This window comes from Oryzias latipes, chromosome 8 (assembly GCF_002234675.1).
Source record: "Oryzias latipes chromosome 8, ASM223467v1".
In the NCBI taxonomy this organism is placed as follows: Eukaryota; Metazoa; Chordata; class Actinopteri; order Beloniformes; family Adrianichthyidae; genus Oryzias; species Oryzias latipes.
The window spans coordinates 10,986,137-11,009,260 of NC_019866.2; the positions used below are offsets into that span (position 1 = coordinate 10,986,137).

General features: G+C 37.9%; 1 protein-coding gene across 1 annotated transcript in view; it reads left to right on the forward strand.

The window, feature by feature from the left end:
• rab26 (RAB26, member RAS oncogene family) overlaps positions 1-23,124 on the forward strand; it is a 39,494-nt gene that overhangs the window by 12,229 nt on the left and 4,141 nt on the right. The window contains exons 3-8 of the mRNA XM_023957543.1: positions 3,626-3,667; positions 3,898-3,964; positions 6,905-6,957; positions 20,978-21,043; positions 21,221-21,277; positions 21,606-21,682. Coding sequence (XP_023813311.1) covers positions 3,626-3,667; positions 3,898-3,964; positions 6,905-6,957; positions 20,978-21,043; positions 21,221-21,277; positions 21,606-21,682 — 362 coding nt within the window. The remainder of the gene's footprint in view (positions 1-3,625; positions 3,668-3,897; positions 3,965-6,904; positions 6,958-20,977; positions 21,044-21,220; positions 21,278-21,605; positions 21,683-23,124) is intronic.

Genomic DNA, 23,124 nt, shown 5'->3' on the forward strand with positions numbered 1-23,124 from the left:
TACCAAGCACAATTAAATTAACTGCAACTCTCAATTTCCAGTTGGAAAGAAAGTTATTTGTCCATTTTAATGGCTAAAAAGGGAGTTTTCTACCAAGTCCTCACTGTTTTCCTTTTAAAGAAAAATCTTCCTCTGTGGTGTTTTGATCTCTCACTGGTAGTAATCAAACCTCAAACTGGCTTATGTTGCAGGGTTTTAAGTAATTTTTTTTGGAATGGAGTTTCCTTTTTGCAAAATGTTCTACCTAAAATTGTTTGAATATGTGAGGTCTCTCATACAAAGGCATGGCTAAAAGGTCATGAGCTTTAAGTGGACACTGGTAAAAGAATAAACAGGGGGAAAAATTATAAGGATAAGCAATAAACGCTAAAAGCTTTGTATCATCTGTTACTGTGGCAATGACCAAAATGTAGAGAAACTATTTACTTTCAGTTAATTTACTGCTGCTTAGATTCAGAGCTGATTTCCTGGAAAGTCTTTGCAAACATTTCAAGGGAAACAACTTTCTGTTCCCTCATCTTGAACTGGAGGCCAAACTTTCTTTGTATGAGATACTGTGGTCTGCACTTAAACTGTCAGAAGGCATATGACATGCAACCAGAGGATGAAAACTTTGATAAAAAAACAAGTTAATAACAGAGCACCAGTCATGCAGTGTTGTATTCGTCCCTTATCTGAAATGTTGCAAAAGTTGTGTTGTTGAAGTTTAGAAGTTACCGTATGGGGCTTTGATAGCACATTTAGAGCAGCCAGCTTCTGTATATGCACCACTGAGCTGTCAGCAAAGCAGAGGACATCAATGAATAGCATTGCACCCTTTTTCATTTATTTCTTTTAATAAAAGAGCCTTGGCTATTCCCTATTCACATGTTTTTATAGCCAGACATAGATAAATACAGAAGCATGTTTAAACTGCTTTGCATTTCATCAGGCTGCACCCATTACCATTTCATGAACTCGCACTTCACATGTCCCCCAGAAAGCTTTTCACACATATGTAATTTATAAACCTTATGTCTTTCCTTTCTGCACCTTTTCTGCCATGTACCTTTGGGGGAGTAAAGAGAGGCATTAAATATCCAACATCCAGCGTGTGGCTGGTAAGTGGAGCATTTTGCTTCCTCCGTGTGGAGGGAGTTTGCTCCAAAAATGAAATTGACCTGAAAGGGATGCTGCTTCTGAGCAAAGGTAAACTTCAGAGCAAAAAGCTGCATCAGCCTCTAAATCCAGGAGATGAAAACCAAACTGGTGACACTTTTCTCTACTACCTTCATCCCTGCACTCTTTATGGGGGTTTTTTTCCCACTTAATTCTGTCTTTTCATGAACCGAAAGTCTGTGGCTCTGAATTGGTTTGTCAAAGTACTTTCTCCCAAATAAGTGCAGCTTTATAACCAAATAATCAAGCTGCTCTAGCAACCTAAAATTCTCAACACTGTCAAGTCATTTTCTGGGTCACTACATATTCATGAAGCCTCGAAGCACATCATGAGTTGTTTTTAGCAGCAACAACAAGAAGGTAGTCCTCTAAGACCTGGATTCCCGTCAGACTCATCATTTTAACCAACTTGAAACTCAGGATTACCTCATGAATATTAATCACCTCTTCGTGTTTTTAATTCTCTCGATCAGCTAAACATGTCAACAAATATCATGTCTAGGTCTTTGCTGGGCCACTTGAAGATTAGAAGCTTTTTGTCAGGTCTGAATGTCTTCAGTTTCTCCTCGGGGATCAGGGATTTAGAAGGTCAACAGCAGCTCTCACTGATATCCCAGAGGGAGGGGGATAATTGCAGAAGAGAAGCTCGTGAGTGTTGCCGTGACATCAGGTGATGTAAGTCCTATTGGCATACCGGGACAGAGAAAACATGTTGACCTCTGCTGAGGACTACATGGAAAATGGGGATTTGTAGTGCCTATTTATGAACACTAAGTAATCTGACTCTATTTATAATTGTTGTTTTATTGTTGGCCTCTGGAACGGCAAATATGTAAATGTATGCAACGAAGGAGCTGAATTTGGGTTCTTTCCTTGTGTCTCTCATTGTAAAACTTTTTATGGCAAAATTCAGTGAGGTTCGTTCGATTTGCGTTGCAACAACTAGCTGTCGCAGCACAGTGGTTAGCGCTCTTGCCTCACAGCAAGACGGCCCCCTGTTCATGTCCCAACTGGGGGACCTGAAACAGAACACCAATTCTGTGTGGAGTTTGCATGTTCTCCCCGTGTATGTGTGGATTTTCTCAGGGGACTCGGGCTTTATCCCGCCATCCAAAAACATGCTTCATGGGTTAATTGCTTACTCTAAACTGTCCATAGGTGTGAATGTGAGTCTGCATGGGTGTGTTCATTGTGTCCCCACGACAGACTGGCGACCTGTCCAGGGTGTCCCCTGCCTTCACCCACGAGTGGCCAGAATAGGCTCCGGCAGCCCCATGATCCAGAAAGGGACAAAAACGGGTTTAGAAGATGAATGAATGAATGAATTGGTGTCTAAAAATTAAATGTGTAGCTTCAGTCACAAAATATTTATAGATTTAGTTGTTTTCTTATTAATTAAATCTTAGTGAAATGGATCAGTTGATGTGAAAAATAAATACAGAAGTTGTGTTAATGTCCTTTGAAAATAGTGTAAACATCTGGATTGGATTTATTTGAGAAACTACTTTTTATTTTCTTGAATGAGAATTTGAAATTACATTTTCAAAGCATAGAGAACATGGATAAACAATTAAATGTGTGCGTGTGTGTGTAGCACAATTCGTACACAAAGTAATTCAAGGTGCTCCACAAAACAGAAAAATGCATTAAAATCACAATACATCATAGAAATAATCAAGGTAAAATTTACTTTAAAAGAAAAGAAAAAATTTGAAAATTGATTTAAAAAGGAAGGAAAGGAAAGAAAAGTGCAGATAGGACCTTTCAGTCATATACACACACATTTTCTTGGCTGGTTTCTTTTTTCCCTACTTTGTTTTCTGTGTTCGGCTGCTGAACGACTATGTAAAAATGTATTTGAGTTCTCTTTGAGGGCTTTTGGCCACTTGTAAAACAAAACTCAATTCAAGCATCCCCTGTAACAATGTGTATAATTAAAATCTTGGATGTAAGCACTTGGTCTATTTCAGAAGGGAACCACACTTAATTGTTGGAAAGACTGGCTGCAGATGCCATGTTTTTTGGGGCAGATTGAAACACAACCTTGAAGGATTCTATAATGTGAAGCAGTGACTGTGTAGTCTCAATGGTGTTTTCCCTTTATCAACACTTGTCTCTTGGCTGAAACTGCTGCCACTCGTCTTAGTTTGGTAATGCTGCGATTAAAAAGGTGACTAAAGCGGAGATCAGAGGCAAGTTTCCTTGGGAGGGGCAACTAAGGGAGGTGAGCGGTACAGATCGGGTTAATCCTGCAGATGGAGGAGGAAAGGTTTCATCAAAGGGTCGAGGAGAGGTGGAGGCATGCAATATTGATGGAGAGCAGAAAGGAAAGTGTGGCAGGTCGATGAGAGGAATGAGCTGTTCAGACAGGTGCATGGCCACATATACACATTCCCATCAAGCAGTTGTGCAAATGTTTTTGCAGTTTGGAAAACATGTTTTTTACATTCTTTTAATTTATTTGCAGAATAAAGTTATGAACATTGATGGCGTCAAGGTGAAGCTCCAGGTGAGTATTTGATACAAAAACTCAACATAAAAAAGTGCAACTGCATTTACCTCAAGGGTTTGAGGTAAATGCAGTTATTGAGAGAAATTGATGTAAAAGTGTAATAATAATTATTGATAATAAGAAAAATTAGTTATCACAAACCCTTCTAAATATTCAGTGTTAAGATTTGTAGTGTCATAGTAATCTAACCTTTGTTCAGCTGTAACTTTTTCTCTAATTTCTTGCAGATTTGGGACACAGCTGGACAGGAGCGCTTCCGCAGCGTCACTCATGCCTACTATCGTGATGCACATGGTGAGAAGGTTATACCTGTCCTATTTGTATCACAGGCTTTATCCTTTTATTCTCAAACTCTTATGATGTACTACTGTTCAAACGATCATTGGAGCAGTTCAATCCCTCCAGGTAATCAGCTTAAATAAATAAGGATAATTTAAACATAGTGTGGTTGTTGGAAGTGACAACAGATAACTTGAGATTCTCATTGAAAGCTTTGTTAGGTATGCAGATGAGTCTAAAACAATTAAGCTATAGAGTAATGGCTGTGTTATAAAAATATGCAAAAGACCATTTCATATTTCACACAATGCAAGAAAATTTTGGAAAAAAATGTTCTATAGCAAAAGAAGTACTCCTTAGCCCAGAAACCTGAGTGAAAAATGAACCCAAATTTCACTCAAGGAGCCTGCAGAAATGTGAGGTATGGTGATTTTTGTGTGTTTAACTATTCTGTAACACCCAGAAAGTGCATTACTACCTCATACAAACAGTATCAAAGCTCATAACATTTTACTTATTTTTTGAATATGACACCAGAGCTCGAATGACCTCCACTGTTGTTTTCTCAGAGTCCAGCACCTCCAAGATCTTCCTGTATTTAGAATTCATCATAGATGTTTGGCTTAGACGCCATCAGTAGGTTTGACTTTCTCTACAAAGCAAAATCCCAAGAAATGTTTCGAACAGCTCTTTTAATGTGTAATACAAGGAAATGGGATGTTTCAAATGCAAAAAAGACACCACATGGTTGATTAGCAGAGCACCATTAAAATGCAAGCAAAGTCAGTTTCTCATTGTGCTCTCTGTGGCCTCTGCAGTTACTGAAGGTTTTTCATTTTTAATGTGAACACTTTTGTATGCATGAAGAGCAAAACTAAGATTTGAAGACATTTATAATCCCTATTTTGTTACCTACATAATATCAGCATTTCTGACCTGAACAGAGATTAGTTTGTGTGTGTGTACACCTTTAGTCTGTCATTACAGACTGTAAAGGTTAATAAAGAAAACTCTACATCTCTGTTATTTATTTTTAAGTAAAAGTTCAAATTTGGGAGCACAACTTTCTGCACCCCAAAAAACAGATGTAGTTTGTTTTTAGGGTTTTTGTTTTTCAGCATGCTAGCAAACAAAGTCAGACACCCCATGATCTAGTTAAATGTACAACATCAGAGGGTGCATTTTTGTATTTCCCCATTCCCCTTCGATGCAACAATAGAACAATATTTTTACCATAATTTGTATTGTAAAACATATGAACTCAAAAGTATTGTTATGTCAGAATCTAAGGCAGGGTGTCTGTATTTAATTGCAAACACAATAAAATGTGTAATGCACTAATGCATGTTTACTGAAAATATACCCATTTCTGCAGCTTAGCATTAGAAATATTTTCGTGCAGAGTGATGGTTAAACCCATTTATCACTGCTATTTCATTTTTTGTGGTCCGAGCCAAGGTGCAAGCACAGGTCACATTGGAAGAGCCGATGCAGCGAGATGAGCGTGGGTGGAGGCAGGGACTCAAAACTAGGCAAAATTTTAGAAAATTGAAAGGGCAAAAAAATGTCTTTTTCTATATCGAGTAGATACAAATTTGGTTTTGCATATTGCACACGCTGGATCATTTCAGAAGATTACAGAGGATGATTGGCTAGAGCACTGGGGAACTTTAAAAAGCACTTTTGAAGGTGGTTTTAAATTCAAAAGTATAACTGAAAGTGTCCAGTTATATTTTTCACAAGCTTTGATTTGTGCAGTCCCAGACTGATAGTTGGCGGTCTGCCCAGGACAGCAGGATCTGAACTGCATTTAACATTCTGTGGATGCATTTCTGTTCAATGAAAATGTCACTAGTGCAGCATTTACTTAATTAGCCGGTTTCTTCCATCTTCTTTGGCCATTTCGTCTCAGTGGGGGGAACTGAAGTCAAGCAAACCAAGGAGACCTTGGATGAATGCTCTTCTAAAAAACTTTCTTACTAAGACTTTGCTGAAGGATTTAGATCCTCAAATTAGTCGTGAAAAATGTGGTAGCATTTGTATACTAAATGGTACAAATGAGCAATTTGTTCCTGCTTTTGAAGTTAAAAAATTATTATTTCTTAGTAATACCAAAATGCATCTAATTTAGTTGAGGTCGATAACTGCTGTGCTCTAGTCTTTCATTCGGGAGAACATTTGGCAACAAAACTATGCAGAGTTAAATTGCATTCAGTGCGCTGGACCAAACCAATGTCTCTCTTAAGGAACAGACATGGAATGGCCCAGAGGGATACAAATTTCTCCTCTTTTTTCTCTCAAGTGGTTAACTACGACCCTTGAGACATCCCCCTTAATGGATCAATTGTGTGTTCAAACCCTGTTGCAAATGCAGGGTCTGATTCTAACTGGTTAAACAGATTTGCAATGTGAGCTGCAGTGGTATGTCTGCAGCTGGATACATTTTCTTGCCATATTTTGCATTGTAAAACAAGTTTTTCTTAATTTTCTTTCTTATTTTTAGTTCCTGTGTCTGTTTCCTTTCATAGCAGAAGACCGAAGGACACTCCGTGTCTGAGTCTGTTTTATCAAACTGTATCAAATGTTTTGTATTCTTCCACCTTGAACTATGATTTTTTTTTTTTTATCACCCAGAGTTCAAAGTAATATTCAATTCATCATCCAAAATTCAATTTGCAATTCGCTCATGCAATTTCAAACTCCATTTGGGCAATTTAGAATTCAGTATAAAAATTATGACTGCGTTTATATAAATAAAAAGCAAAATCAAGTGCATTTTTAATTGCATAGGTTTTAAATGAATATGTGGCAGTATGGCAAGTATGTGGCATCAGTGAAAAATAAAACTAAATGTACAGCTTTTGGATCTTTTTTTGTTAATGTATGGTAAAAATAATCAAAACATTTACAAAATCCTGTGTGAGTCATCTTTGTAAACTTTGCTGTTTCTTCCAGCTCTGCTGTTGCTTTACGATGTCACCAACAAATCATCTTTTGACAACATACAGGTTTGTGTTTGTTTTGTCTTTTGTCGTTGAGTTTTTAATACTGACTGACTTGAATGATTTTGTGTTGCATCTGTCAAAGTGGCATTTTGCTCTTAGTGAAGTTCTTTCATCACCTACAGCTGACATGCTATAACTTGCATTTCTTCTGTCAAGATCTTCACTGTTTTCACAAATGCTTTGTGACATCTCAGATAGTAATAAGTGATTAGAAATATCTGCTTCATTCTGCCAAAATACAGAAATTGATTGTGTATTGAAGCTAAAGTGATTCAGTAAAAGGAAAGCGTTTCCCCTTTTATTTATTTTTTATTCATTAAAGTTACTTTCGGTCAAACTGTGGTCTTGAACTCAAGAAAATAACTTGATAACTTTTTAATTTAAAGAAAAAACAGGCATGTCATTGAGGTCCTACTTCAGCACAAAAGAACAACGCTTCAGTCAAAGAAATTAAAGTTCTTCCAGGCAGTTTCATGCCTCTTTGTGAGGTACTTGCAGCCAGAAAGAAAGTTTCTATTGCTCTAATTGACACCGGCCACAAGATTGCTTGGTCAGGCTTGTTAAGAGAGAAAGAGACCATTTGTTATTGGTCCATGCTGGAGATGTATAATGTCTCCCATCTGCTCTGATTGATCACTGAAGCAAGAAAGTTACATCTCAAGTGGCCAAAAAGAAAATTGGGAGTACAGAGTGCAGCGGAGAAAAACATTGATATGCTGCAATGTGGGAATGCAGCAATTTGGAGAATGGTCTTTCTCGGTCTCCATGACGATCTGTTATAACCGCGGAGGTGCTCCTGTATTTTTCACGATTCAGCACATTGTGCTTTAAGCTCAGCCTCAAAGTCTGAAAGCTGTGTTAAAGAAACTGTCCAGCTGCAAAAACAGATGTTAAAAGAAGGTCAACTTGTTCACATCTTTAACACAATCAAGGGGTGATTTTCTTATATTTTTAGCTAAACAAATGGCAAACGCCTGTCTCATGCCTTAATCCTTTCACCTAAATAGTTGCAGATTCTTTTCTTGGTGCTCAACATGGAATAGATGACCCTATTGACTCTGCCTAAATCCCTCCTTTATTTGACACTGCAGTAGCAAGTTTATATGAAATATCCCAGGTAAAATGAGCACCGACGCATTCTATTTAAATTTACCACATCTCTCATTTTTAAGGATGTAGTGCGCATAGGTGAATATGTAGAGCTTCATTTTTTTTCTTCAAAATCTCTGCACATTCACATCAAGCCTTCAATGAAAATATAAAAATACAAAATCTTAAAATGTCAGTGGGTGCATTTAAAATAAATAGGCAAATCTTAGGAATTGCTAAGATGAAAAAAGGCTTTCCAGGTAAATAGAATTTCGCCTTGAAAAAATGTTAGACATTTTTAATTTTTCCCAACTGAATTTTTCTTTCTTTCTCTATTTTCTGTTTTATTGTTCAAACTATCATCTGATCATTTTTTCAAAATGCCCCACATGTTAAGAGCATATTTAAGAATAGATCTGACTATTTTTTTCTGTTTTCTTCAACCCTCCACTATGCTTTCATCAAGTCGGTGTCTGAGGAGAAATCCAGGCTAGAGCTGCAGATGCCTGCTGGCACACCGCTGCCTAATGAGCACTAACTCATGTTAATGAGCACTAATGGCAATGAATGGCACTCTGAGGAACAAACGGATAAATTAAAGAGGAAAATAAATTTTCCTTTTGGCCTTCTTAGACCTGCTGTTTTTATATGTGACTAATTCTCCAGGAAGGACACAGTAAAAAAAGAAAAGCATTGATTTCTTTGTAACAAATTTGCATAGTTTTAGAGAGAAATGTTTAAGCATGACAAGCAAAGTCCAAACAAATAATTTTTGTTCCAACATGTCGCATGGGAAAAATCCTAACTTTAAATACATTTAAAATTCAAGCAGTTTAAAAATTCTTGTTTTATTAAAATATTTGAATATTCAATCAAAACATTGAGAAATAACTTTCATCAATAATATGGTTTGTTCAAGTCAAATAGCTCATTTTTCTAATGTGACAAATGCATCAAACTCTTATAGTCACTTCTAAAAGTCCCTGCTGTTGCTTAAGCATGTCTTTTATTAATGTGATGAATGTCTTGTTTTAAAAACTGCATTAACGCAACTATAAATCTGCAAGTAAGCCTCAGCTGCAGATAATATAAGAAACACAGAATGGGATAGTCTGAAAGTAAAACATTAAGAACGATATTGAGTGAATAGGGAAAAAAATGCATGTGATTTAGCTATGGACATCTTTTAAACTGATGCTAACTAAAAATGCTAAGACCTGGAAAATTTGGGGAAGCAAAAAAAAAAAAAAGAAACCCAAAGTAATTCTCCTAAATGCAAAATCCGCTGAAGTTTAGGCAAAGGTTGTTGGGAAAGAACAAACAGTGCTGCCACAAATGGCAAAAAAGTGTCAAAACCCCTCATGCCTGTTTAGTTTGCAATCATATTATAAAAAAAATGTAAATGCTTTTACCATTCAAGGATATTAAAGTAGAGTCCTGGATTTAACAGTACGTTGCAAATTAGTGACAGTTAAAATGCTTAGATAAATGCACAATTAGATTCTTCTTTCTCTTTCGGCTTTTCCCATCAGGGGTCGCCACAGCGAATCATCCTTTTCCACCTCACTCTATCATGGACATCTTCTACCCTAACATTAGCCAACTTCATGTCCTCTGTTAAGACATCCATGTATCTCCTCTTTGGCCGTCCTCTTGCCCTCCTGCCAGGCAGCTCCATCTCCAACATCCTTCTACCAATATATCCACTATCCCTCCTCTGAACATGTCCAAACCATCTCAGTCTGGCTTCTCTGACTTTGTCGCTAACACAGGCAACATGAGCCGTCCCTCTGATGTACTCGTTCCTTATCCTGTCTAACCTGGTCACTCCTAAGGAGAACCTCAACCTCTTCATCTCCGCTACCTCCATCTCAGCCTCTTGTCTCTGTCTCACTGCTACCATCTCTAACCCATAGAGCAGAGCTGGTCTCACCACTGTCTTGTACACCTTTCCTTTGAGTCTTGCTGGCACTCTTCTGTCACACAACACTCCTGACACTTTCCTCCACCCGCTCCAACCTGCCTGCACTCGCCTCTTCACCTCTTTTCCACACTCCCCATCACACTGAACTGTTGACCCCAAGTACTTAAACTCCTGCACCTTCTCCACATCAGCCCCCTGTAACCTAATGCTTCCACCTTGATCCCTCTCGTTCAGACACATGTATTCTGTCTTACTACGACTGACCTTCATGCCTCTTCTTTCCAGAGCAAACCTCCACCTCTCTAGCTGTTCCTCCACCTGCTCTCTACTCTCACTGCAAATTACAATGTCATCCGCAAACATCATTGTCCAGGGAGATTCCTGTCTTACCTCGTCTGTCAGCCTGTCCATCAGCATAGCAAACAAAAAAGGACTCAAAGCTGATCCTTGGTGTAGTCCCACCTCCACCTTGAACTCCTCTGTCTGACCTACAGCACATCTCACCACCGTCATACTTCTCTCATACATGTCCTGAACTACTCTGACATACTTCTCTGCCACTCCAGACGACCTCATACAGTACCACAGCTACTCCCTCGGCACCCTGTCATACGCCTTCTCTAAATCTACGAACACACAATGCAGCTCCTTCTGACCTTCTCTGTACTTTTCCATCAACATTTTCAAAGCAAAAATGGCATCAGTGGTGCTCTTACGGGGCATGAAACCATACTGCTGCTCACAAATCCCCACCTTCTTCCTAAGCCTGGCTTCCACTACTCTTTCCCACAGCTTCATTGTGTGGCTCATCAACTTTATTCCTCTATAGTTGCTGCAGTTCTGCGTGTCACCCTTGTTCTTAAAGATTGGGACCAGAACGCTTCTCCTCCATTCCTCAGGCATCTTCTCACTCTCTAAAATCCTATTGAACAACCTCGTTAGAAATTCCACTGCTGTCTCTCCTAAGCACTTCCATACCTCCACAGGTAGGTCATCAGGACCAACGGCCTTTCCGCTCTTCATCCTTTTCAGAGCCTTCCTAACCTCATCCTTTCCAATCTCTGCTACTTCCTGCTCCACAACAACCACATCTTCCTCCCTTCTTTCCCTGTCATTTTCCACGTTCATCAGCTCCTCAAAATACTCCTTCCATCTTTTCTGTACACTCTCCTGGGTTGTTAGCACCTTTCCATCTCTGTCCTTAATCACCCTTATCTGTTGCACGTCCTTCCCATCTCTGTCTCTCTGTCTGGCTAGCCTGTACAAGTCCTTCTCTCCTTCCTTTGTGTCTAACCTGTCATATAGCTCATCGTAAGCCTTCTGTTTGGCCTTTGCCACCTCTCTCTTCACTCTACGCTGCGCTTCCTTGTACTCCTGTCTACCTTCCTCAGTCCTTTCTACATCCCACTTCCTTTTAGCCAACCTCTTCCTCTGGACGCATTCCTGTACTTCCTCATTCCACCACCAAGTCTCTTTACCATCTTTCCTCTTTCCAGATGACACACCTAGCACCTTCCTACCTGTTTCCCTGATAGTTTCTGCTGTAGTTTCCCAGTCATCTGGAAGCTCATCCTGACCACCCAGGACCTGCCTCAACTTCTGCCTAAATTTCTCACAAGTTTCTTCATTCTGTAGCTTCCACCACTTGGTCTTCTTTTCTGTTTTCCCTCTCTTCTTCCTCCTGACCTCCAGAGTCATTTTACACACCACCATGCGGTGCTGTCTGGCTACACTCTCTCCTACTACCACTTTGCAGTCATTAACCTCTCTCAAATGACCTCGTCTACATAGGATGTAGTCCACCTGGGTACTCCTACCTCCACTTCTGTATGTCACTCTATGTTCCTCTCTCTTCTGGAAGTAAGTGTTGACTACAGCCATTTCTATCCTCTTTGCAAAGTCCACCACCATCTGTCCCTCCAGATTCCTTTCCTTCACACCAAACCTGCCCATCACCTCCTCATCACCTCTATTGCCCTCACCAACATGCCCATTAAAGTCTGCTCCAATAACAACTCTCTCTCCTCTGGGGAAACTCTCTATGACCTCATCCAGCTCACTCCAGAATCTCTCCTTCACTTCTAACTCACAGCCAACCTGTGGCGCATACCCACTGACTACATTCACCATCACCCCTTCAATTTCTAACTTTAGGCTCATCATCCTGTCTGAGACTCTTTTCACCTCTAGAACCCTGTTTACAAACTCCCCCTTCAGGATCACTCCTACCCCGTTTCTCTTCCTATCAACACCATGATAGAACAGTTTGTATCCTCCTCCAATACTACGTGCCTTGCTGCCCTTCCACCTTGTCTCCTGCACACACAGTACATCTACCTTCCTTCTCTCCATCATGTCTGCCAGCTCTCTGCCTTTCCCTGTCATTGTGCCAACGTTAAGAGTCCCTATTCTCAAACCTATGTTCCTGCCTTTTCCCTTCTCTCTCTGGCCACGGACCCTTCTGCCTCCCCTCTTTCTTCGACCAACAGTAGTCAAATTTCCACCGACACCCTGTAGGTTAACAGCATCTGTGGCGGTCGTTGTTAACCCGGGCCTCGACCGATCCGGTATGTCTAAAGTGTTGTGGATGATTCGCATGGTTATTTTGGCAATTTTTACGCCGGATGCCCTTCCTGACGCAACCCTCTCTATTTATCCGGACTTGGGACCGGCACAGAGGCAACTGGCTTGCAACCCCTGTGGCTAGATTATTAGAATCTAATTGTGCAATATTAAATGCACAATTAGATTAATGTTGTTTTTAAATGTTAATGACAAAAAAGGACCAAATGACTATTTAATATCTCAAAATTAAGGTGAGTAAAAGTGCAGCCAGACAGTAGCTGAATAGTTTGAATGCTAGTAACTAGTTCAGTGAATGTTCAAGCACTTTTTTAATGAATTTAAACAAATTTTCATTTTTATTTAATATATTATGATATATCACTTTTCATATGATATGAAATTTCATGGGATATGAAAGTGCAAGAAGGAATTTCCTGAAGGAGATGGTGTTTAAGAATACTGAAGCCTTTACTTGTCAAACCAAAAGGACAGTTATAAATGAGTCATAGGTTTGATATTATATATCAATAACAAATGGAAAAAAAGCTACTTTAAATGGGAAGAAAAAAACACAATAGTTTTAGAAAATAAGTAAAAGGAGAAGGACATGAAGTAAACTAGGTTGGTGATACTGAAAAACTAAAATACAAATGGAAATGCAGCTGTGCTAATTGAAAACTAAAACAAGATGTGAAGAATTAACAGGGGACCAGAGGCAGTAAAAGTACCACATCCAGAAAACCCCAAGAAAAAGTGTTAAATTAATATAAAGAATGAACAAAAAACACTTAATGCTTTATGGTTAATAAATCAGGGTCTAAGGTGAAACTTTTTTAGCATGTTCTTTCAGTTTTTACATTTTCCTTTGAGCGCCATGCAAGTCATGATTCTGAACAATGGGATTATAAAATACAGAATAACTACAGGTCAACAGTGCAATAATGTCTAAACTCCAAATGAAATGTTAATAGCCTGTTTTTTGTTTTTTTTTTAACGACTCAAGCATAGATTTCTGTTTTTTCAAATCAACCTATGCTAATAAAAAGCGCAGTGGGAAGAAAAGGTCACACAGCCTCTGGTTTTATGTGTTCATGGTGGTACTCTGAAATTAACCTGTTCTACATTGTGATTTTCTTTTTTTACTTAGACAATGAACTGCATAAGTGTGTATCACACAACAAGAAAACTTGTGTTAATGTGGAGAGATTTACATTTTCTGTTTATAAAAAAAAATGTTTGTAGCCCAGAGGTGGGACCTTGATTATTGATTTTTGTGTGAGGTAGTGCTTGAAGCACAAGATTGAAGATGAATCCTTCATCTTCTTGTTTCCACTCCTCTCCAAAGCATGCGATACCTTTAAATGAATTGGGTTTCTGTCTACCCCATAGCTGCAAGGTAAATGTCATGGTACCACATCAGCAGATGGCGATGGGAGAACCTGTCAGTAAATAATGCAGTGATATAAAGTCAAGTAGCAGTCATTTATAATCAGAGGATACTCTGGCATTTGAGATGTGACTCATTCCAGATTGACAACATTCTGGAAAGAGAATCATTTCACGCCATCAAATTCTGTACAAGTTAGTAAAGGTCTGTTGCATGAAAGATGATGGGTAATTAAGTTACCTTATATAATTAAATCACGAGTGGAACATGATGGTGTCAACGCACTAACTGTTATCAATTCTTTAAAATCAGATAAAAGATGGAAAACTGATTTTAAAAAGTATGTTTGAAAAAATATCAAAAGATGAACACAAAAGATCACATGATCCCTAAAACAGCAAAAAAACCTGAAGCCTTAGTGGAAAACCTCTGAAGAGCTGTTCACTTAAAATGGTATAAAAACCCTGAAAAGTCTTATCTTAAAGTCACTGTTCTGTGTAATTTAACTATTAGAAAAAAGGTTCTCAGGAGCTCTGTCTTTTATTAGAGTGAGGAACAGATTGATTGTTTTTGACATTTGAAAATTTTCAAACAAAAAGAAAAACCTTATTTTATAATCATTGTGTGGCTTTTAGAAGTATCACTTTTCTTCCCGCCACTGAATTTGTTTTCTAGATATCCGGACAACAGCTCTGTGGAAAAACTAGAATTTCTTCAAGGTTCAGTTTTTGTTCTTAAAGAGTCGAGCTTTGCAGCTCCGCTGTGGGCAGAATAAAAAACAATGGAAAAGCTGTAATAATGAGAAGAAATGGCAAAATACAATTCTACATACAAGGCCAGCAAGGCAGTTGGGATTTGTCATTTTTTTTAAAAAGAGATGGTCAAATAGTATTTTAGTGAACTGAATTGTGCTGCGTGGCAGTTAGGGTTCCAGTTAGTGCTTTAAGTTCCGGAGCTCAGTGAACGCACCAGGCGGAAGTGCCTGCGTTCTAGGGTTCAGTTATTGACTGAAAGTGGGAAATGTATATAAAATTACGAATACACAAAATCACTGGATTATTACTATCTGAAATACCTTTTCGGATTCTGAATGGGACTTGGATAAAACAGCAGAATCATAGTTAAAAACCAAAAGATGATTGGAGTTGCACTTGAACAATATCATAAATATTTTGGATTAAACAAAATGTTTTTAAATGGCCGTCAGATTAAAATTGCATCCTTTTTTAATCAGCCTCCAGTGGTCATTTATGGAACTACAATATTGTTTCTGATTGGCCTTCAAATTTTAAATGAATGTGGAGTAGTTCCACTGCTAACCCTAACCTCAACTGAAGTTAGTTTGCTTACTACTTTGAAGTCTTTCCTCAGCCCTCCACCCTCACTATGACCCTGCACTCTAACCCCAACCCAACTGGATTATTTCATAGTTGTTCCATTAAAAAGAAATGACTTTACAAAATGTGCTTTTCCCAGATCAACACTGAATATTGCTTCACATTCCCTATCCTGATCAACAAGTACAGTAGCATAGAATTGCCTCAGATTCCGCAGGCGTGTGCATTTAAGTGACCTGAAATTGAAGCTGTTTTTTGTTGAACAGCAATTTCAGCATGATGGGCCATTTCTTGGTGCATTTTGTTTGTATTTGACTTTTTCTCATCTGTCACAATGCTAACCTTTTTCGCACCCCTACAACTTTCCCTGTAGCCCAAGTGTTACTGAGACACATTGAAATGAATCTTCATCTTCTAGAGCTAATATTAAAAAGGACTAAAGGAAGCAGTTATTATACATATTATTGCTATTATATTATTAGTATACACATTTTGCACAATATTGTGCATGAAATCTTTTGCCAAAAGTAAAAATTTCTGGAGAAATGTAATAAATTTACATTTTTGTGGCAGATAGGAAAAAAAATGAAAAGGGAACAAAGGTAAAGTCAATGTTTAGCCACGCGTAGAAGAGCTTTACTCTCTCGTGTTTACATTCGCTCTGGCTGCAGTATTTTACGTCATTCAGTCATCTGGCATGTGTCATATCAATGTTTGCAGACAGGCAGATGCTTCAGCTGTTCTTCTGCAAACAAAGAACCTTTTCTTTTCCCTGACAGACCAGGAATATCAAAACGGATAAAAACTGGAACGTTTTATGTGCTGATAATCAAAAAAATACTGTAAAGAAGTTTAAAATAACTCATATTTTTTTGTAAGTGCAATAATCCTAAACTGTCTGTATGGATGGATTGGTGTAGATTTCTCTTCCTTATGTGTCGAGAAAGATGGTGTCAGTTCAGCTGCTCAGAGTTCAGCTGCTTAAACTCCCTCTCAGGGGAGTAGTCCTACTTTTACCCTCCCCGTGTCAGTTAGCTATGCTTGTTGTTGGAAACAGACTTTTTCCCCTCTAAACAACATTTGACGAGAATAGCACTGTCACCTGTGGCAAATTCACTTAAACAGAAATGCAAAAAAAGAGAAAAGGAATTGCAGAAAACTCCAAAGCCTCCGTGTGGAGATTGAGTCCCATTTACCATAAGTATGACAACATGGAGAAAGATGCTAGGAAAATATGAAGATTAAACAGGTTCCATAATGACTAAAATGGGGAGAAGAACCCAATGCTAAAAAATCTATCAAAATGTAAACTTTATCAAGTTCCTCAAATTCGTTTTTTTTTTTTAGAACGTTTTTCCTAAATCCGTTTCTCATACACAAATTATCTTATTACTCATTGTTCTAATGACACTTGAGTTGCCTGAAATCAAATTATGTTCTTTTCCAACTATGTTTTTTTCTCTCCACAGTTCATTTAAATCAGTGGTTTAGCGAGCATACCCATGTAATAATTAAGCTGTAAATGCCAATGAAACAAGTGAAACCTAGAGGGACAAGTGCAAACTGAAATTAATGGGTGGCTTTGATGGTTTTAGTTAATTATTTAATTTTGTTCGAAAACTGTTTAATGCATCACAGCAGCAAGACGGACACATTAGAAAGAAATCTGTGACGTGGTGGGAGAAACATTTCCAGTCTTGGAGCTCAGTAATGACAAAGAACACATTCGACCACAAGAGTTTTGTCGGACATAAAACAATGTGAGCAGTGAGGTGTAAAATGTCATGCTAAACACATGAGCAAAAATAACTAATCACTATTAGATTAGACCAGTTATGATTAGACTGAAGATACGGTCTTGCCACCCTGAAGTGACCACTTCCAATGTAAAGTCTATATGTTCCTACACACCGGCCACGTTGAGGCACGTAAAGGCGGCTACTTTCAGTGATAAGTCTAGGTAAACACACGTCAACCCATATTTCGGGCTTCAGAAACTCTTGGATTCACGCGTCACTATGCAAGTTTTTAGGTCCTGTTCCGGGCTGCACGTACAAAACAAACGTTCACTGATCGCACCCTGGAAGATCAACCGGTTAAACTTCTTGACTGCTAAATCCAGACAACGCTGAACTGTGACCGAGAGACTCAGATTTGTTAGTGACTGTTGGCGTCCTTTTCAAAACATGGAAGTGCCAACCATTGTATCACAAAGGAGAAGTCAATAACTGCCCTTTTTCATCCCAACTGGAATTATGACGCCAAGTCTTTTATATATTAGAATAGAATAATCTTGGAAAAGTGCAGGAATTCTGTTGCCCTGCAACCGCTCAAACTGAACCTTCGCTGAAATCCGCTTCTGGAATATAGTCAATCTGTATAGATATTTTTTATGTTTGTTTGTATTTTAAATCTTTGTCCTTTACTGGAGTATTTTAATACTGTGAGAACAAAGCAGCTCAAAATGTAGCCTCTCAGTTTCAGAATCACTACAGCACCAACTGCACTTTTAAATGTCATTGAAGAGCTGCTCCATGTTGAAATATGGTGCTGCTGTGAGGGTAAGATCACACCAGACTTGATGTTGCAGTTTGTCAAAGAAAATATGGGAAATGTGGAACCACCTTCCCTCCTCAGGAGACCAGCTTGGTTTGTACTCTATACAGAAGCAAGCAAATATAACAGGAGAAAAAAGCCCTGCAGTTAAATTAGCATGCTTGATTTGAAAAAAAACAAAAAACATCTCAAGGTGAAATCAGAAACAACTGACAACCTGTCTAAGCAATTTCACTGTGCCACCAGGTGCTTTCTGCTCTTTTTTTTGAAATGTTCTTTATTCTCTGATGGCAATCCCCTTTGGTCTCTGTTTTTTTGCTGTGACTTTCCATCAATAACACTCTTGAAGCTTCTTCCTCTGCGTTAGCAGCTTCCCCGTCACTTATCACCACCTCAAGCTGATTCCGTTTGACTCTAACACGGAAATCTAAGTTTAAAAAAAAAGCTTTTTTTGTTACCTTGGATTTAAAAAATATATCTGTAGAGTTTTTTTTTTTTTTAAACTGAAAATAACATTTGGCCAAGTTTGTTTGGATTTGCATTGAACTACTAGCTGAATCTTTTTTTTTTTTTTTAGTATTTTGTTATTAATAGGTCATTTATTACTTTCTGCATCGTACCATTATTGGTGAAATTTGACTCCCTGAGTGTTTGGTTAGAGATCACAGTATTAGTATTAAATAAAAGATTAGTGCGACCCATCCATTTGCCCTTTTTCAGTCAGAATACTAGACTCATTTGGAGCTTGATATTTATCCTCCAGATCCTCTGTTTGATAATGGAGCATAATCAATTAATAATTTACTTGGGGTTGCATTCGATACTGATAGAATCCCATCTGATGAAACATATAGATGTGCTGTGTAACTTTACATTTTGATAATGGCACAATATTCTTTCTTAATGCATTTGTTGCAGGTTTGTGGTCACTTTAAAGAACTAAAATTTTTACTTTAATAAAAACTTCTTATTATACATAACCTTTTATTGTAATTTTTTTTAGTCATCCTATGTTGCAACAAACTCAATTTATTGCATATGTCTGAAATCCTGTTTTTCAGATCAACTTGTTTTGTTTGGATTATTTATTTTTTTAAATCTTTGTTTTCTCCTTCATATTTTATGCTTATTGAATATTTAGATGTTTTTTTTTCTTTAAAAAGTTTTAAAAAGGTACATTCATACTTTTTTTAATCAGGATTTTCCTGTTCCAAATTTGCGGATTGTTTATTGCAATTTGAAGAGGAGTTGAAATGCAGTAATGTTACATTAAAATCTGTCCCAAACACGTTTTGTATATTACTCGTGTATAATTATACTTCAAATGTTGATCTTTATAATATATTTAATATAATATATTTAATATAATATAATATATTTAAAATATATTTGGTCATTTGCTGCTATGATGTTGTTGCGTTGATCATTCAGTTCAGCACCAAGAGCAACATAGAAAGGTTTACTTCTATTCAGTGACGAGGAGATTATCATCTGGAATCAGCGATTAAATTTGTGAAATGAGCCAAAAGAAGATGCAACATGAAAAGCCAAATTATCTAATTGTAAGATGTGGCTCATCAAGTGTAATCACAGATTATGGAAGAAATGACTTAGAGACCAGCTGTCATGTGTTTGTTTACTCTCACTGCTGGTCGAGGATGTTGCAGGTTTGGTGGAAACTGCCAAAGTGTTCTCATCATGAGGGCATGAAATTGGCTTGAAGAAGGAAAACATTTTACAATCCACTTAACAAACCTTTGTCATATTCATAATAACTCGGATCTAAAGATTTTTTTTCTCCTCAGAAAAAGGTCTCTTATACTTTTGAAAGCAGCCTTTCGCTCAACTCTGTAGGAGCTCATTACATCAATAAACAACCTTACAGTCACCATTAACTCTGACCTCATTAACCCCAGACCTCATCCAATCCTAAACCCAATTCAACATTGATTTGAAGGAAACAAAACAATGTTTCTAGTTTTATGACATAATTGTCGTTTCCTAATTATGCAGGGGTTTGGCTTTGAGTAGTAAAAAAGAAAAAAGAAAAAACAGCTGTTTCATGATGAGCTGTTAAAAAAACAAAGGTTGGGATATTTTTACATTATTTCTAAGTTTATGTTGCCAGTGATGCTGCTTTTAATTAGTTTGATTATGGTCTTTTCTTTATGATTATGCCATTTTTTTTGGGGCCAAAATTTAAAAACAAACTTTCTCAGTAGTGGCAGTAGTTCATTAGGGTGGGACTATTGGCACAGAGTAAGCCTGCCCCCACTTCCCCTTTTTTTTCTACGATTTTCAAAGTAACAAATTATCTCTTTTTCAAACAGCTTTTTCTTTTCAAAACCGTTTGAATAAAGAAATACTCAGAAATGCAATTTTAAGCTTATTTTCTTCATACATGTACGCCATGATGAGAATAATACCATAAAAACACATTAAAAACACCAAAAACAGGATTTTCATTGTAGTAAGTCTCTAAAAATCAGTAATTCAGGTTAATCTAGAATGTCATCACATAATGCTCTGTGGAAGTATTGCTTTAAATTCACATTCAGATCAGGAAAACTTATAAAGATTCTACCCATCTCATCTCCTGTTATTCTGCATGACCTTCAGAAGAGGTTGACCTCGGCTAATCCCCCTACAAATATCTGGTCCGCACTCAACTGGCAGAAGGGGCTGCAGCAGAATAATGACTTTAAGACAAGACTGTTGAAGAAACAACAGCTGGAAATCTAATGTGGAGTATTTAAAAGGATGGAACAGTTGTGCTTTTTTCCCTCATGTGTAAGGCATTATATCTACACGTCAATGAGTTGCAAATATCAGAATGTGGATACATTTGCTGACACTTGCTATTATGGAGTTTTCCTTTTCCTCTCAACAGTTTTCTTCCTCTCTTTTTATCATGTTTATTTTGTCCTTGCTCTATTTCAAACTTTCAAATCTTTAAAAAGTTATCTTCTCCCACATTTATCATGTAGATGATCTGTCAACCTCCATCTGAGGGTGACTGTGCATCTTCTCTTTATTCCACACATTAGATTTAACGACTATGCTGTCCTTGTAACATCTCAGATCTGTTTTTCCCTCCGTTTCAGAGGAGCTTGTAATGTTTTGGTTTATCTTCTTTTTTTCTCTTTCTCTTCCTGTGTTTATCAGTCTTGGTTGACTGAGATCCATGAATACGCTCAACAGGACGTGGTGCTGATGCTGCTTGGAAACAAGGTAAAACGGCAACAATAGAAGAACCTTCAGATCACGCTGTGTTTTTAGAGAAGCCCTGCTTTATTTCTTAAAGAACAGGTAGTGCATCTATTAAAAAAAAACTGTAAGCATGAAAACTGAATAAAAATCGTTTAGGACCTGTAAACATGAAGCACACATTAAAACATGTCTTGCCAGGCTGACTCTGCTCATGATCGAGTGGTGAAGAGAGAGGACGGGGAGAGGCTTGCTAAGGTAAAGAGCTGCTTTTTAAAATATGGTTACACTCTCATTAGAATGAGTTAAAGCACCACATATTATCTGAAGCCTTTCCTTATATTTTAATTGGTTAAAAAGAATGTTATTCCCTGCTTTCCACGGGTGGTTTCAGCAGTTTCAGAAATAAATAAAACCCTTCAAAAGATCTTTTCAGAGGAAGCTTCAAGAAATATTAACACCTGCAACTAGATAATGTAGAGAAACTAATTTTATGCTAAAGTCATCCATCTACTTGGGGCCTGAAGGGAAATTCTGTATGCTGGGGTGGTCAGGATGAATGATCACTGTTGCCCTGACCCTGCAGGAGTTTGGGGTCCCTTTCATGGAGACCAGCGCCAGGTCAGGGCTGAATGTGGAGCTGGCTTTCACAGCTGTTGCTAAGTGAGTATATCCTTCATCCTGTCTGTGCTGGAGATGATATCAAGTCACTTCACCAATATAGAAGTCATTAAAATAGGATAATTGTTGAAATAGAACATTTGTATAGGGATATACATTTTCCTTATCTATATTCTAAACTCTCTCATCCATCTAACCAATGGTTATAAAAACAAAAACACAAACACTTATCCTCAGTTTATGAAGAGACCAATTATGGATTTTAATTTGGCATTCCACCTGAGACACTTTGAAGCATAATGAGGGATGAGGTTGTGCTCACAAGAGTGATTAGTACCCACTGAACAACAAAATCACATTGTGGAACCTGTGTGTTTTCTAACATGCAACAAAGCGTGCTTCAAATAGTATGAAAAATTGGAGTGGACATTTGCACACCAGTTTGAAGCAGCTGTGGAGGAGGGAAGTCCAGTGGCTTACTCCACTCCCATAAAGAGCTACAAAAAGAATTGTAAATACATATGTGAAAATAGAGGAGTGCCCTGATGACCTCTCCAGGGAGTGCCCTGCCATTGTCCTAGAGTGGCTGGATAGGCTCCAACAACCCTGACCCCATGACCACACTGGAAAAAAAAACTACGAATTTAATCTTAATTAAGTCAAAAACTCTTGTTGCAAGAAAAATTGCCTTTTTTGTTTTGCATGCAAAATAATCATATTAATGTCTAAAAGTAACAGAATCTTAGTTTAAGAAAACGTCTTACTGACTAGAAATGTCCTTAAGAATTCTTAAAATTAGAGAAACATTAAAAAAGCCAAAGAATATCTGCCAAAAGGGTAGAAAAAATGTTCTTACCGTTTCTCTAATTTTGTGAATTTTTTGCTTATTTTTAGGGGGGATTTTGCAGTTCATTTGGAATAGGCAGAAATAGAAGATGAGAGGAAGGAAAATAAAAGAGGGAAAAATACATTTTTACTCTCTATGCCTTTTTAATTATGCCATAGTGAATGGTAAATGGCGTATACTTATTTAGCGCTTTTCTACCTACAAGGACAAAGCGCTTTACAGTCACAGACCCAGTCACACACACATTCACACACTGGTGGCGGCACCGCTGCCAAACACAGTCGCCTGCCTCCCACCAGAGACAAGGTGGGGTTCAGTGTCTTGCCCAAGGACAGTTCGACTCATGGGCGTGCAAGGCCGGAGTCGAACCTGCAATCTTATGATCATGGGTCGACCGCCCTACCGCTGCACCACCGCATTTATAAAAAGACTTGCTTAATGTATGTGACTTTAAATAATCACTCCAATCTTTTTTTTTTTTTCATTTTTCATTTAACAGGGACAATGCACATTAAAAGCATAGCTGCAATGCACCACAATCAGCCCAAAGGCTATTTTTCATCTGCAGTCCCTGGGCAGGTGTTAAAATTGTCAACCTAAAAACCTCAAAGTATCAATTAATTACATTAATAGAAAA